At 33.0% G+C, this 16,210-nt stretch overlaps 2 protein-coding genes across 4 annotated transcripts in view; one reads left to right on the top strand and one right to left on the bottom strand.

Moving 5' to 3' along the window:
- Window positions 1-2,527, top strand: part of LOC111048473 — a 4,781-nt gene extending 2,254 nt beyond the window's left edge. The window contains exon 3 of the mRNA XM_039444329.1: window positions 471-2,527. Within this exon, the coding sequence (XP_039300263.1) occupies window positions 471-942 (472 nt within the window). The 3' untranslated portion in view covers window positions 943-2,527. The remainder of the gene's footprint in view (window positions 1-470) is intronic.
- The window catches only part of LOC111048468 (zinc finger protein 239), a 26,777-nt gene extending 10,573 nt beyond the window's left edge, over window positions 1-16,204 (bottom strand). Inside the window, exons 1-5 of one of the 3 annotated variants that reach the window (XM_039444325.1) lie at window positions 16,179-16,204; window positions 12,613-12,747; window positions 9,834-9,968; window positions 7,467-7,583; window positions 5,114-5,239 (exon numbers count right to left, since the gene is read on the bottom strand). In XM_039444325.1, coding sequence (XP_039300259.1) covers window positions 5,114-5,239; window positions 7,467-7,583; window positions 9,834-9,968; window positions 12,613-12,747; window positions 16,179-16,190 — 525 coding nt within the window. In that variant the 5' untranslated portion in view covers window positions 16,191-16,204. The remainder of the gene's footprint in view (window positions 1-5,113; window positions 5,240-7,466; window positions 7,584-9,833; window positions 9,969-12,612; window positions 12,748-16,178) is intronic. The other 2 variants (XM_039444327.1, XM_039444328.1) reach the window with 2 other exon arrangements.
- Window positions 16,205-16,210: the final 6 nt, after the last annotated feature.

Raw genomic sequence — 16,210 nt, 5'->3', positions numbered from 1 at the left:
AAAATAGATTAAAATCATTGACTATAGACATGGGGATATACTCTAGAAGAGATAGGGAAAATCCAACCTTTGCAATCCAAGAATGACATTTTCTCGAATTTCGAGCTTATTTTAAATTTTAGGTGGAAGTACTACTGGACATTACATTTTAGATATTCTTATCTTTTCCATTTGGAATCTTTCTGATAGATCGTATCAAATATCTTCCAGCAAGGCTTCACATTTTAAAACGAGTCGAGAGCTCTGTATATCTCGTTGACCAAACCGGTACGGTACAAATGTAACTCACACATAAAAAATAAATAATGTTATTAACACTTCCTTGTTCCTATTTGGATGCTTATTAGGGGGTTATTTCAGGGAAGAGTATTTATTTTACAACCACCAATTTGCAGATATTTTTTTCCAAAATGTGTTCTTTTGAGTTGATTTCACTGGAAATACATTGTTAATTATTATTACTGTTTCAGCTATTTTGCAGGTTACGCAGTCCAAGCCTGCCTGAAGAGATTCAAATGTGAATTGTGCTCCCGTGAGCTTGTGAAGACGACTTCAACCTCTGATCGCGAAGCTCTGATCAACAATCGGCAATATCGGAATGCTTGCGGAAAGTCCTACCAGGCGCTCATTCTGCCAACAGACTCTACAGTCCAAGCAGCAGACATAACTATGAAAATAATTAACCAACTGCTACAAAATAGCATTCACATTGTGGGACTCAGAAAAAAAGTTTTGGAAAAATGCATACAGGCAATTTTGAAGAGCCATAGAATGTGGTTGAAATGTGATACTGCATGCTATGTCCATCGGGTGTTTTTGATCAACAAACTTATAACAGCGAAACTGCATGCTAAAGTGCAAGAGCTGTCAAAAGACTTGAGACGACCGGGAGGAAAATATGGGGGGTTTTTCCAGAAAGTGAAAATATTACAGGGAAAATAAATTGAAGAAGAATAAGTGATTTAAAATTTAATTTTCCAGTGATTCAACGTAGTTATATTAATTATAAATTACAATTTTGTGTATTGAACCATTTTATTCGGCCTGCATCAGTAAATCAAATTAGTTAAACGAGAAGTGTACTTAATAAATCCTATTAAGTAGTTCTATACTATATCAAGTAGTAGCTCTATATCAAGGCAAATGTTGGAGGCTTATTTACAACTCCAAAAAATCTTCATGTTATTATCTATAAAATTTAGTTTAAGAATTCTAATTGTTTCACTTGTTGCAATACTAGTATACATGTTGGTTACATCAAATGATAGGAAAATAGCTGGAAATTAGTTGGAATTTTTATACCTTTAATTTTTTGAACCAAATTATATGTGTTTTTATGCTATGGTTTTCTTCCGTTATTATCTTTTGAAGTAGTAATTTATTCATATATTATTTGCAAGCTTTATATGCAGGAGCATTACAATACTTTACTACTAGCCTTAATGGTATTCCAACCTTATAAATGTATTTTTGATTGGTCTATTAAACATTGGAGATAAAGGATTTATCATTTTCATGATACGATATTATTAATATTTTTACTACATTCATGAGTTGGATCTTCTGTTGAATTTTCAAATGTCAAATCTCTCAATTTAAATCAAATGTTTTCAAATTGTTATCTATAATGAATTTTTTCACTTTATCATTATAATCTATTTGTTTTATGATAACTGTAGTAGGCCTACTTCCCTTGTCTGCTTTTGTGCTAATGGCATTCCCATTTTTCAATTTGTTTGATATAGATTCCAAGTTACATGTCTTCTTTAGAACTTTTCAAAAAAAAAATTTCTTTCAATAATAGGTTTTATCTATGCTTCAATATAGATATTGAATTCTTTTATTGATTCACTATTAAAATGATTCTCAATTTATTCTTGTATTATCTGATTCTTTTTATCTGATAATAGCATCATATAGCCAAAACATGTGACTAAATAATTTTAAAAAGGGTAACTACTAAGTTTCCATCTTATTTATATTCAACAGTAGCCCTAAAAAATAGACGATATTTACTGGAAATTTACTTTGCTCATTATTTGTTCATTATTGCTGTAATTTGTGAGTTAAGTTGATTGATTTTTAATGTATGGTACTATAATATAATCTGAGTACCCGATACAGGTGACAGTGAAATTTTGTGCATAATTTAATTTCATTCTTTGAGAAAACTGTTGATTGAAACATAAATTAATAAATTAAATGATAAAAATTACACAAAAAATGCGAGCTTTTACTGAAATCCCGAATGAAATAATGTAACTTTATTGTGTTTTATGCAACTTGCAACTTATTCAAACATAATTCATAATTCATTAGTATTATCTTAAACTAGCTTGCCCAGCGAAAAAGTCAATGTATCACATGTCACACTTGACTATTTGGTGAATCTTGAAATTCATCTGAATTTATCCCAATATACACACAACATATTATTCCCAAAGTTTCATGCTGTTCTGTCAAGTAGTTTTTGAGTCCTATAGGGAAATATCAATATATATATAAATTAATGTCTGTGTGTAAGATAGTTGATAGTTCCCTACAGGACTTATTATATATATATATATAATATATATATAATAAGTCCTATAGGGAACTATCAACTATCCTACACACAGACTTATTATATATATATATATATATATATATAATATATATATATATATATATATATATATATATATATTATATATATATATATATATAGATTCGTGGATAAGCCGGAATATGTTTATTCAAGTGTTAGAACTGACAGTAGTCAAGCTTCAGCTTTCCAAAACAAAGGTTGTCAAAACATTCATAGCTTATTATTATCTCTCATTTATTACAGAGAGAATAAATTGTTCTTTCAAAGGTATGAGAGTGCAATAACGCATATGTAAATTATTTTATAATCTCCTATAAATCAATAACATGATTCAAAAAGATGGAATTGGCAGGAGTAGGCCTATATTCTTGACTTGGCAGGTGATGTGGCGAATCAGTGGTGATGTGTGAAACGAGTGTGCTTTGAGATTGTGTTTGTGATAGCATGAGCGTTATGGCAGAGGTGATAGGAGGGAGTGGAAGAGAGAAAGAGATATGTGTGAGAGAGCGCGAGAATGGAGGGAGTGGAAGAGAGAAAGAGATATGTGCGAGAGAGCGCGAAAACGGAGGGAGTGGAAGAGAGAAAGAGATATGTGCGAGAGAGCGCAAGAAAGACAAGTAGCGCAGCTCTAGCGGCACGTACCAGAACTCCGTCTTGAGCTACGCGAACTGCCGTCATCAAACTAATGCATTGGATGATATGTCTATTCTTTCTATAGTCAAAGGTTGAACCTACTTTCAAAGCATGCAAGCTTCTTTCTATTTGTTGGTTCAAGTGAATTGATGTTCTAGAACCTACCTTGAAGTACTGGTGAAATGATAGTTCAACCGATTTGATAGTACTCCTGAGTTGATGCATCAACTGAATTGATAGTTCAACCGATTTGATAGTACTCCTGAGTTGATGCATCAACTGAGTTGATAGTTCAACCGATTTGATAGTACTCCTGAGTTGATCCATCAACTGAGTTGATGTTCTTCAGCCATCCTTTTTACACTACTTGCGCCACACCAGATTTTTATATATTGATAAACAGAACACAATTCTTTAAATAATCGTGTTTATATTTTACAGCTGGCTATTATACGTCAGCTTATGAATTTTGGGGATGAGATTTTTTTATTTCCGCAGACGCCCTCGCTCACTCACTTTTTTATTATCCACAGAAGACGAAAGTTTCAGCTGTTTTTCCAAGGATGAATTATCCTTTTAATGTCGTTCAGCGAGTTTTCCCAGGTATGAGACCTAGTGCAATCAAATTTTTATATCATAAACCTACTATGCTCCAAATTTTGTGAAAATCGTTAGAGCCGTTTTCGAGATCCGTTGGACATAAATCCTATTATATTAAGCTAGCAGTTTCTGTATATCTGTATATATTTTTATATTTATTTATATGTTTATTTATGTCCAATGGATCTCGAAAACAGCACTAACGATTTTCACAAAATTTGGAGCATAGTAGGTTTATGATAGAAAAATTCGATTGCACTAGGTCTCATCCCTGGGAAAACTCGCTGAATGACATTAAAAGGATAATTCATCCTTGGAAAAACAGCTGAGACTTTCGTCGTCTGTGGATAATAAAAAAGTGAGTGAGCGAGTGTGTCAGTGGAAAATCAAAAAATCTCATCATCAAAATTCATAAGCTGTCGTATAGCCAGCTGTAAAATATGAACACGACCTAAAAGATGAAGAAACCTTGGATGGGTTTGAAAGGTAAAATTATTCATGATTGATCAAAAATAATAATTAAAAGTTAATCATTATTTTACAGTTTTAAGTGATTAGTGAGTGTTATTTTGCTATTCAATTTGGTTTGTAGACAATCTAAACTAAACATTTTCTGTTTTCAAATGTTTGGATTGAAAATTGAACCTGAATTCAAGTGTATGGAAAATAACCTACTTTTTGGACTATGTATAGTGTATAAATAAAAATTCTGGGAAGAAACAGTTTTGGGCTGTGCCTGTTCGTCCTTCCCCAATAATTTTAAAGAATTGTGTTCTGTTTATCAATAAATAAATAACGAGCGAAGCTCGGTGCCCCGATATTTTATTTGATATTAACAGATAAACTGTGATATGAGACATGATTTGTTTCTGTTTTTATGAAAAAAAAAAAACACTTGAAGGTAACCCGTGGTGCTCTGCAATAAAACTTAAAAAACTGAAAACTTGACCTACTGAAATCTTGAAGAATTCAAAATGGGCCTATAACCAACCATTGAAATTGTATTTTGAAATCTATACTATAATAAAGTAAAGAACTGGCTTATACATGTACGGGATAGGAAAATTATGTTTGACGCATCATCACGTCTGAATTACTCAACTGATAAACTTGAAATTTTGCTTTTAGATTCTTAATTAACCGAAGATGGTTGTAGGCCTATTTTCAATTCTTCAAGATTTCATTATGTCAAGTTTCCAGTTTATCATGTTTCAAATTAGACCCTTGTGAAGCTCGGATTTTCTGCTAGTGAATAAATAAAGTAAATAAATACTTGGATGCAAAAGAAGTTACCTGTTCTTCTTTGATAAGTTTCAGCTCGCTATGCCTGTACATGCTGTCGACTGAATCCGTCATGTCTTTGATGTCTGATACCTCTACTGGCCCTTCATCAGAGACCCTTGATGGCTCAGGTTCCACCTAAAACAAAATGAAGTAAACCGGTTTAATAGAGCACACGAATCAATAAAGTACTTGGATGTACTTTAGCTTCAATCATAATCACCAACTAAATTGTCGTCGCATTGATATTTCGCACAATGATAATAATAAGTTCATGAGAATATGTTCTGTGAGAATCACCCGTTAGATGCACTTTAAATACATACAATATACATTCGAACCTCTCTATAACAAACCTCCACTTAACGAAATCCTCTACACAACAAATTTTTACCTGGTCCCATGACATTTTAGGGTTTTTGATGCTTATTTACCTCTATTTAATGAATTTTGGACCTCTCAACAACAAATTTTTTCTTGACTTCAACATACTAAGTGTAGTGTGTATAGGAAGCAGACGGTCATTTTCAAGGAATTCTTTAGTTTCAGCAGAAAGGTCAATAGACTAGAAATAATGGCAATTCAGGTAGGAAGAAGGAAGAAGATAGAGTGGTAGACAGTCAATAGAGGGTGAAACACATGTCAGAAATTGAATGCAAGTTACTGGAAATTGAATTCCAAGAGCTTTCAAATTGAAATAAAATAAATATTTTATCCAATTCCCTTTAATATTCTTATTAGTTCATAAAATGTTTCATCATCATTTTCCCATGTCATTTGGGGTGGGCTCTCCGTATCAATTTGCGCCATTCTTCTCTGTCTTTTGTCGATGGGTTCATTATTGTAGACCAGGCAGGTGAACGAGTGGACTTTTTTCCCATTCTTGCTTTTGTCACACATTTCAATTCTTTGAACTGACTATGATGATGATGATGATGATGACTGTGACGAACCTGAGGAGAAGAATCCGTCAGATCAAGATGTTCTAGAGGCTTTCAAAATTATCAGGCAAGGATTAAAACTGAAAAATAGTGTACCAGAAATATCCGACTGTTCGAATAAATGTGAGTCGTTTAACAAACATGATGTTTTATTCAAATCCAAAATTCAACCGATATTACTCACTTTTCAAATATAATAAAAAAAATAGGAAATTTGGGTTATTATAGTATTTATAGTGAAGATATTGACAAAATAACCGTATTTTGCGGTTACTGAAAAAAGTTGAAAAATATTGCAACAGAATATGTACTTCGATTAAACTCTACTAATAGAACAAATCACGCTTTCTGGAAATAAATTGGTGAGTTTACTTACTTATTACGTTCTACTAATATTCAAAAAACATGTTTTTTATAGACAGCATGAATTTTCAAATTTCCATATTAATATTGGCCTAATAGGTACCCTACCTACGTTCGTGATGATATGCTTTATGTACCAAATTCATTTATTTACCGCCGTGATACAATATTATAAGATCCATAGGATCGTGGCAGTTTTCTTGACAGAACCTCTCAATAACGAATACCTCTCGGCAGCGAATTTTTTCTCGGGATAATCGACTTTGTTATATAGAGGTTCGACTGTGATGAAATGAACAATACAATGAAGTAAAATTGAGCTTTTTAGAATAAATGTAACATTCTAATATTTGGATACTGAATACTGAAGTTTGATAGATTTTGGCAGTTAGTACTGTGCAAGTTGCCAGAGCTGTACGGCCAACTATGGAAATTCTGAAGAGAGCTGTAGCAGGAAAAGAGAGTAGCCAGCGATGCTGGATATGAGAGCTGACGCACAGGAACCAGTCTGTTTGGTTCAGAGCTATGAGAGCACAGGAACCAGCCTGTTTGTAGAGATATGAGAGCACAGGAACCAGCCTGTTTGGTTCAGAGATATGAGAGCACAGGAACCAGCCTGTTTGGTTCAGAGCTATGAGAGCACAGGAACCAGCCTGTTTGGTTCAGAGATATGAGAGCACAGGAACCAGCCTGTTTGGTTCAGAGATATGAGAGCACAGGAACCAGCCTGTTTGGTTCAGAGATATGAGAGCACAGGAACCAGCCTGTTTGGTTCAGAGATATGAGAGCACAGGAACCAGTCTGTTTGGTTCAGAGCTATGAGAGCACAGGAACCAGTCTATTTGGTTCAGAGCTGTAGTGAGAAATGCAGTATCCAGCTATACTGGATATGAGAGCGCAAAGGGATAATTAGTACAAATACCGTTGAGGACTTTAATTTTTGCACAGCCCCGGCAGTTGAGGACTGCAACCGTAGAGGACTGAGAATCAGTCCTCAAATGTCGCAGTCCTCGACTGTCGCCTCCCCGAATAAATAGGTACTTGGATGCATATGGAGTTACCTGTTCTTCTCCGAGAAGTTTCAGCTCGCCAAGCCTGTCTTCTGTATCAATGATGTATTTGATGCCTGATACCTCTACTGGCTCTTCATCAGAGACCTTCGATGGCTCAGGATCCACCTTCAAAAACGGAAGGAAACCGGTTTAATAGAGCACAAGAATCAATAAAGTGCTTGGATGTTCATTGTGTACTCATAGTGAATCCTGCAGTGAGGTCCACCTTATAATGGCAGAAAGAAAAGATAGGAGACCACCGTTGCCAATATTGTTTGCCTACTATAGAGAATAGCTGATACCGGTTTAGCCCATCTAATGTAATATCAACTGTTCTTTCTTGCTATAAATAATGATCAATAATATTATTTATTCGCCAAGAAAATGATTTAATAATGAATTTTCAATTTTATCAGAAAATTATGCTCGAAGCCTTTTCCTGTGATGACACAACAATGTATGTAGACTGTGTACCAGGCATGCAGATAGCGCTATCCTCTTCTAGCTCCGCAACGATTCCAGATCGTTCTTTAACAATGTAGAAGATATAGTAAAAATTAACAACATATTTTGGCTAATAGAAAGAAATAGAAATTTAAGTACCCTTTGTTAGAAAATTTATGGTACGGTAAATGAAAAAAAATTAAAAAGGGTATACTTAGGCCCAGTTACACAAAAGCCGGCTAAATTTTAACCGTGATTAATTTCACGAGAACCAATCAGAGAAGGCCTTTTAGAAAAGACGGCTTCTCTGATTGGTTCTCGTGAAATTAATCACGGTTAAAATTTAACCGGCTTTTGTGCAAACGCTAAAAGACCTTCTCTGATTGGTTCTCGTGAAATTAATCACGGTTAATATTTAACCGGCTTTTGTGTAAACGGCACTCAGATTTTTATTTCTTTCTATTCAAGAGTAGCCCTAATGAAAAAAATATATATTATTTAGGCTAATCTCAAATATGAAAATTCATTATTTAATTATTGGAAAAATAATGACAATAGGAAACCTAATTATTCATTAATGACTATAAAAATTATTTATTATTTCAAACAAGAATGAACAGTTGATATTACCTTACATCAGATATACCAGTATCACCTATCCTTTATAGAAGGCAGTGGCAAGGCAGAGGATTGGCAACGCTGCTCTCCTATCTTTCTCCACTGCCATTACGGTACGGTAGCCATAATAACATGAACCTCCCAATCAGTCATAGTTGAGAATGATATTGTAACTATAACTGTATAGCTTAAATAAATGAAATACCTAAGTTATACTTTTCAACTTCAACCACATATATTCAGATTTCATTAAAATATTACATACTGTTTTGGCTCAACCGAACATGAAATATTGGAATAATATTGTGTACTGGTATTAAAACGGTAGTTTGGAGTTGAAGTTAGTGTAGTTGATTGGTACCAGCTGTAGATAATCGTTTCTTACAAGACCTACACAAATAATTATCACTCGCCTATCATTGAGAAACTGGAAAATGTTGGAAAAACATTATTAACCTCATGAAAGAGTTGTTCATATTGTATTCATTAATAATTACTGAAGAATGACAGACTAATTTACATTTTTTTGAATTTAACTTAGCTTTTATTCATCCTAAGATGGAAGATGGAAAGAATATGGAATTCTGTGTAATTCATCATACATCGCATATTTCCTAGACCATCTATTGTCAATTAACAACCAAGAAAACATTGAATTCATCTTTGAAACACTGTTTAAACCTATCTATTTTTTTTTAATTCAACACTTTACTGACAAATAACTAACAAACCTTTATAAGTAAAATTACTAACTAAATTTTTATACATGTTTTAGAAAATAATATTATGATCACCCCTACACATATTATTATAGTGGGGTATCATAATTAGAACTAAGTTTAGTATTAGCAACTTTTGTATGTATAATATAATAATTATGTATATGTTTTGTCAATAAACTCCTCTGGTTGCAATTTATCGGCAATCAGAGAAATTATTATTATTATTACTGATAGATATTACTAGCAATTGATTGAGAAGAATATGTTTTCGGAATAATAAATGCTGCATGACTAAGCACATAGGAAGTCCGTATTGAGATGTAAATGAAAATATTGATTGTGAGATAAATGTCATGATTCAGCAAATAAAGTCAAGTGTGACAGGAGATAAATTGACTTCTTGGCGGTACGAAGTTTGATTACATTGATTACAATTAATGAATTCTTACAAAACCAGTTGAGGACTCTTTAAACTTTCCACAGACCCGACAGTTGAAGACTGCGACCGTAGAGGACTGAGAATCAGTCTTCAAATGTCGCAGTCCTCGACTGTCGCGTCCCCGAATAAATACTTGGATGCATACGAAGTTACCTGTTCTTCTTTGAGAAGTTTCAGCTCGCCAAGCCTGGATATGCTGTCATCGACTGTATCAATCATGTCTTTGATGTCCGATACCTCTATTGGTACTGGCACTTCATCAGAGACGCTTTTTGGTTCAGGATACACCTTGAAAAACGGGAGGAAACCGGTTTAATGGAGCACACGAATCAATAAAGTACTTGTATGTATATTATGTACTCTTATTGAATCGTCATTTTTTCCATTAGGGCTACACTTAAATAAAAATAGAAACCTACATAATTATGGAAATTAGTGAGATATTGCAATTCAAAGTCTAATGAATTAATAATTATTATTGAACGAAAATCCAAATTAAATGCAGTAAATCACCCCGAAGACTTCTGCTACTGCAAATATTGACAACAGGGTAAACAGCTAAATGGAAATTCGATGAGCGCTGCTATTAAAAAATTATTTGTCAGCCCGGGAATCGAACCCAGTACCTCCTAATTGCCGGTCAGGAATGCTTACCCTTACACCAAACTGACAATCTCTGGATAGCAGCGCTCTTCTCTATATGAAGCCTTAGCGGTCAGCCTGTCTACAGATGGAAATTACTGAGATATTGCTATTATTCAAATGCTAATGAATTAAAAATTATTATTAAAAGGAAATCCAAATTAAATGCAGTAAATCACCCCGAAGACGATATTCTGCTACTGCAAATATTGATAACAGGGTAAACGGCTAGATGGAAAGTCATTGACGAAACGATGGATTAGACGCATTTAATTTGGATTTTCGTTTAATAATAATTGAAAATAGAAATCTAAGTAGGCTATCCTTTTTAAAATTGTTTACTCATAAATTTATGGCATGTATCAAGTCTTGATAATGGCATCATATAGCCGAAACATGTTGTGAGTGAACTATTTTAAAAAAAGGGTATTTAGATTTATATTTTTATTCATAACTTATTGAATGCTAGTGCTAAGGTCCACCTTATAATTGCAGAAATAAAAGATAGGAGGACTATCTTCTATAGAGGATAGCAGAAACCGGTTTAGCCTATCTGATGTTATATCAACTGTTTTTTCTTGATTATAAATAAAATTCTATTTGTTAAAATAATTTTTAGATGATTTGATAATGAATTTCAATTTTATCAAAAAATTATGCTCGAAGCTTTTTCCAGTGATGACACAACAATGCATGTATAGTGAGGTGCACGTTATAATGGCAGTGAGGAAAGATAGGAGAACAACGTTTGCCGATCCTCTGTCTTGTCAATGACTTCTATAGACGGTAGCTACAGGTTTATTGATGTTATATTAACTGTTCATTCTCGGTAGGCTACCCTACTTGGATTTCTATTTTCATTTATATCTTATTGAATCCTATAGTGAGGTCCACCTTATAATGGCAGAAAGAGAAGATAGAACAGCATTGCCAATTCTTTGCCTTCTATAGCTGAATACCAACTGTTCTTTCTTGTTATTAATAATATCAATAATATTTTATTTGCCAAGAAAATTATTTTAAAATGAATAATTAATTTTTAATATTATGAACGAAAATCAAAATAAATGCAGTAAATCACCCCGAAGACTCTGCTACTGCAAATATTGCAACAGGTAAACAGCTAAATGGAAATTCGAGGAGCGCTGCTATTAAAAAATTATTTGTCAGCCCAGGAATCGAACCCAGCACCTCCTAATTGCCGGTCAGGAATGCTTACCCTTACACCAAACTGACAAACTCTGGATAGCAGCGCTCTTCTCTATATGAAGCCTTAGCGGCCGCAAAACAGTCTACAGATGGAAATTACTGAGATATTGCTATTATTCAAATGCTAATGAATTGAAAATTATTATTGAAAGGAAATCCAAATTAAATGCAGTAAATCACCCCGAAGACGATATTCTGCTACTGCAAATATTGATAACAGGGTAAACGGCTAGATGGAAAGTCATTGACGAAACGATGGATTAGACGCATTTAATTTGGATTTTCGTTTAATAATAATTGAAAATAGAAATCTAAGTAGGCTATCCTTTTTAAAATTGTTTACTCATAAATTTATGGCATGTATCAAGTCTTGATAATTGCATCATATGGCCGAAACATGTTGTGAGTGAACTATTTTAAAAAAAGGGTATTTAGATTTATATTTTTATTCATAACTTATTGAATGCTAGTGAGGTCCACCTTATAATTGCAGAAATAAAAGATAGGAGGACTATCTCCTATAAAGGATAGCAGAAACCGGTTTAGCCTATTTGATGTTATATCAACTGTTTTTTCTTGATTATAAATAAAATTCTATTTGTTAAAATAATTTTTAGATGATTGATAATGAATTTCAATTTTATCAAAAAATTATGCTCGAAGCTTTTTCCAGTGATGAAACATTTTGGACAACTGCATCAGAATGGAGGCTACAACGTACACTCCAAACATCAAGAAAATACTGATGGCCAAAAAGAGTTCCACTGCTCTCATTGAAATGTACATTTCAAATTTTGTTATACTTTTTGCTATGAGATAAGTAGATTTCAACACTAGAAATGTATCTTTATAGGCGATAAAAGATACTTTCTTCAGTCTAATATTCCTTGGTAGCTCACTAGAAGATTTATAAATGCTATTCTAGCTCACAGGCTCATCAGTTTGGCGACCACTGCTTTAAACTTTCCACAGACCCGACAGTTGAAGACTGCGACAGTAGAGGACTGAGAATCAGTCTTCAAATGTCGCAGTCCTCGACTGTCGCGTCCCCGAATAAATACTTGGATGCATACGAAGTTACCTGTTCTTCTTTGAGAAGTTTCAGCTCGCCAAGCCTGGATATGCTGTCATCGACTGTATCAATCATGTCTTTGATGTCCGATACCTCTACTGGTACTGGCACTTCATCAGAGACGCTTTTTGGTTCAGGATACACCTTGAAAAACGGGAGGAAACCGGTTTAATGGAGCACACGAATCAATAAAGTACTTGTATGTATTGTGTACTCTTATTGAATCGCCATTTTTTCCATTAGGGCTACTCTTAAATAAAAATAGAAACCTACATATGGAAATTACTGAGATATTGCAATTCAAATGCTAATGGATTAATAATTATTATTGAACGAAAATCCAAATTAAATGCAGTAAATCACCCCGAAGACTTCTGCTACTGCAAATATTGACAACAGGGTAAACAGCTAAATGGAAATTCGATGAGCGCTGCTATTAAAAAATTATTTGTCAGCCCAGGAATCGAACCCAGCACCTCCTAATTGCCGGTCAGGAATGCTTACCCTTACACCAAACTGACAATCTCTGGATAGCAGCGCTCTTCTCTATATGAAGCCTTAGCGGCCAGCCAGTCTACAGATGGAAATTACTGAGATATTGCTATTATTCAAATGATAATGAATTAAAAATTATTATTAAACGAAAATGCAAATTAAATGCAGTAAATCACCCCTAAGACTTCTGCTACTGCAAATATTGATAACAGGGTAAACGGCTAGATGGAAAGTCATTGACGAAACGATGGATTAGACGCATTTAATTTGGATTTTCGTTCAATAATAATTGAAAATAGAAATCTAAGTAGGCTACACTTTTTAAAATTGTTTACTCATAAATTTATGGCATGTATCAAGTCTTGATAAGGCCATCATATAGCCGAAACATGTTGTGAGTGGACTATTTTAAAAAAAGGGTATTTAGATTTATATTTTTATTCATAACTTATTGAATGCTAGTGAGGTCCACCTTATAATGGCAGAAAGAGAAGATAAAACAGCGTTGCCAATTCTTTGCCTTATATAGAGGGCAAACTGTGCTTTCTTGTTATTAATAATTATCAATAATATTTTATTTGCCAAGAAAATTATTTTAAAATGAATAATGAATTTTTAATTTTATCAGAAAATTATGCTCGAAGCATAATTTTACCCTGTGTCATACCCTGTGATGACACAACAATGCATGTAGACTGTGTACCACGCATGCAGATAGCACTATCCTCTTCTAGTTCTGATTCTAGTTCTAATTCCAGATCGTTCTTTAACAATGTAGAATATATAATAATAATTAATAACATTTAAAATTTCATGGTACAGTAAATAGAAAAAAAGAAAAAGAGTATACTTAGATTTTTATTTCTTTCTATTCAAGAGTAGCCCTAATGAAAAAAAAAATAATTAGTCCGTTTTTGAACTATTTTTAACGACACTACAGTCTAATATCTTTGAATATTAGTTATTAAAACTAGTGATCAAATACACAGTGTATTTAAAAAAACACACAGAGTGTTGATAATGCATTTTAAAAGTCCGAAAGCGCACCACAGTGAGTACTAGTTTTAATAACTAATATTCAAAGATTTTAGACTGTAGTGTCGTTAAAAATAGTTCAAAAAGGGTTATTATTGCAGTATGTCATGGATAATGAAATAGATAAATATTATTTAGGCTAATCTCAAATATGAAAATTCATTAGGCTATTTAATTATTGAAAATATAATGACAATAAGAAACCTAATTATTAATTAATGTCTATAAAAATTAATTTATTATTGCAAACAAGAGTGAACAGTTATATTGCCTTATTACCATACATCAGATATACAGTATCCACCTATCTTTTATATAGATAATGCAGTGGCAAGCAGAAGATTGGCAACGCTGTTCTCCTATCTTTCTCTACTGCATTAAGGTAGCCATAATAAGAGGAAACTATACCAGATACTATCACAACCAATAGTGTAGAACTATAAAACTCTTTTTAGATTAACCATGATATATATCACCATTATTCCTACAAAAGAATAATACAAAAGCTACCTGTTATAAAGATAGCCATCACAAAATAGAAAATAGGCATTTAAGAATATGAGAGTGTAGACGATTATAAGAAGGCTATTGATATATAAGAATAGCTAAAGATTATTATAGAGATGACATTTTTCCACTCTATTATTTCAAAATTCTAAACTCAACTAACCTAAACTGTATTCATAAAAATAGAAAACAGAGCAGACGACGCAAACACAAGCGGTGCCCCCTGTTTGCATATTTAGCGCTTCCGTGAGCTATAAATACAAATTAAGGCTACAAAAGCGAATCAGCTGATGAAAAATCTCTAAAATACATGAGCATTTGCTCCAGAGTTCAGGAGCATAAGGTAAGAGTAGAAGGTAAAGCTTATTCATATCAAATGAGCAAGTGCTTTTGCTTCTACCTTTTGCTCATGAGCAAAACCTTATGCTCAATGCTTTTGCTCATGAGCATTTGCTCTGGTTTTATTCATATGACCCAATATCTTTGAATATCAGTTATTAAAACTAGTGATCAAATACACAGTGTATTTAAAAAACACACAGAGTGTTGATAATGGATTTTAAAAATCCGAAAGCGCCCACAGTGAGTACGGTACTAGTTTTAATAACTAATATTCAAAGATTTTAGACTGTAGTGTCGTTAAAAATAGTTCAGACGGATTATTAATTGCAGTATGTTATGGATAATGAAATAGATAAATATTATTTAGGCTAATCTCCAATATGAAAATTCATTAGGCTATTTAATTATGAAAATATATGACAATAAGGAAACCTAATTATTAATTAATGTCTATAAAAATTATATTTATTTTTCAAACAAGAGTGAACAGTTAATATTGCCTTATTGCCATACATCAGATAAACCAGTATCACCTATCTTTTATATAGATAATGCAGTGGCAAGGCAGAAGATTGGCAACGCTGTTCTCCTATCTTTCTCTACTGCCATTAAGGTAGCCATAATAACATGAACCTCCCAATCATTCATAGTTGAGAATGATATTGTAACTATAATTGTATAGCTTAAATAAATTAAATACCCAAGTTATACTTTTCTACTTCAACCACATATTTTATTCAAATTTCAATTAAAGATTTCATACTGTTTTGGCTCAAACGAACATAATATATTAGAATAATATTTTAATTTTGATCTGTCACATTCTGTCTGGTATTGGTATCTCGAGTACCAATAAGTCGAAGTAGGCTATAGCCTATTAGTAATTGATGCTTTAAAAATATGTTAAGCTGGGTTTACACCATAGTTATTAACAAAATGTTAATAACTTAATCCTTATAGATTCTATTAAATCGAACGGAACTTGACAGGCACATATGTTCATCATGTGTATGATAAGTTATGTTCAATCTAATAGAATCTATAAGGATTAAGTTATTAACATTTTGTTAATAGCTTTGGTGTAAAAAAATGCAGCTTTAGACTATAGCCTAAGTATCCTATAGGCCTATACTAACAAAACAAGAAAAGATCTTACTTAAATATTAAAAGATACACTGATAAAGGAGTAGACTTACAATAGATTCCATGATTCTAGCGTTATTATAAC

This window comes from Nilaparvata lugens, unplaced genomic scaffold, assembly GCF_014356525.2.
Source record: "Nilaparvata lugens isolate BPH unplaced genomic scaffold, ASM1435652v1 scaffold4260, whole genome shotgun sequence".
In the NCBI taxonomy this organism is placed as follows: domain Eukaryota; kingdom Metazoa; phylum Arthropoda; class Insecta; order Hemiptera; family Delphacidae; genus Nilaparvata; species Nilaparvata lugens.
The sequence above is the reverse complement of the archived record's forward strand: the minus strand, read 5'-3'. Positions and strand labels throughout refer to the sequence as shown.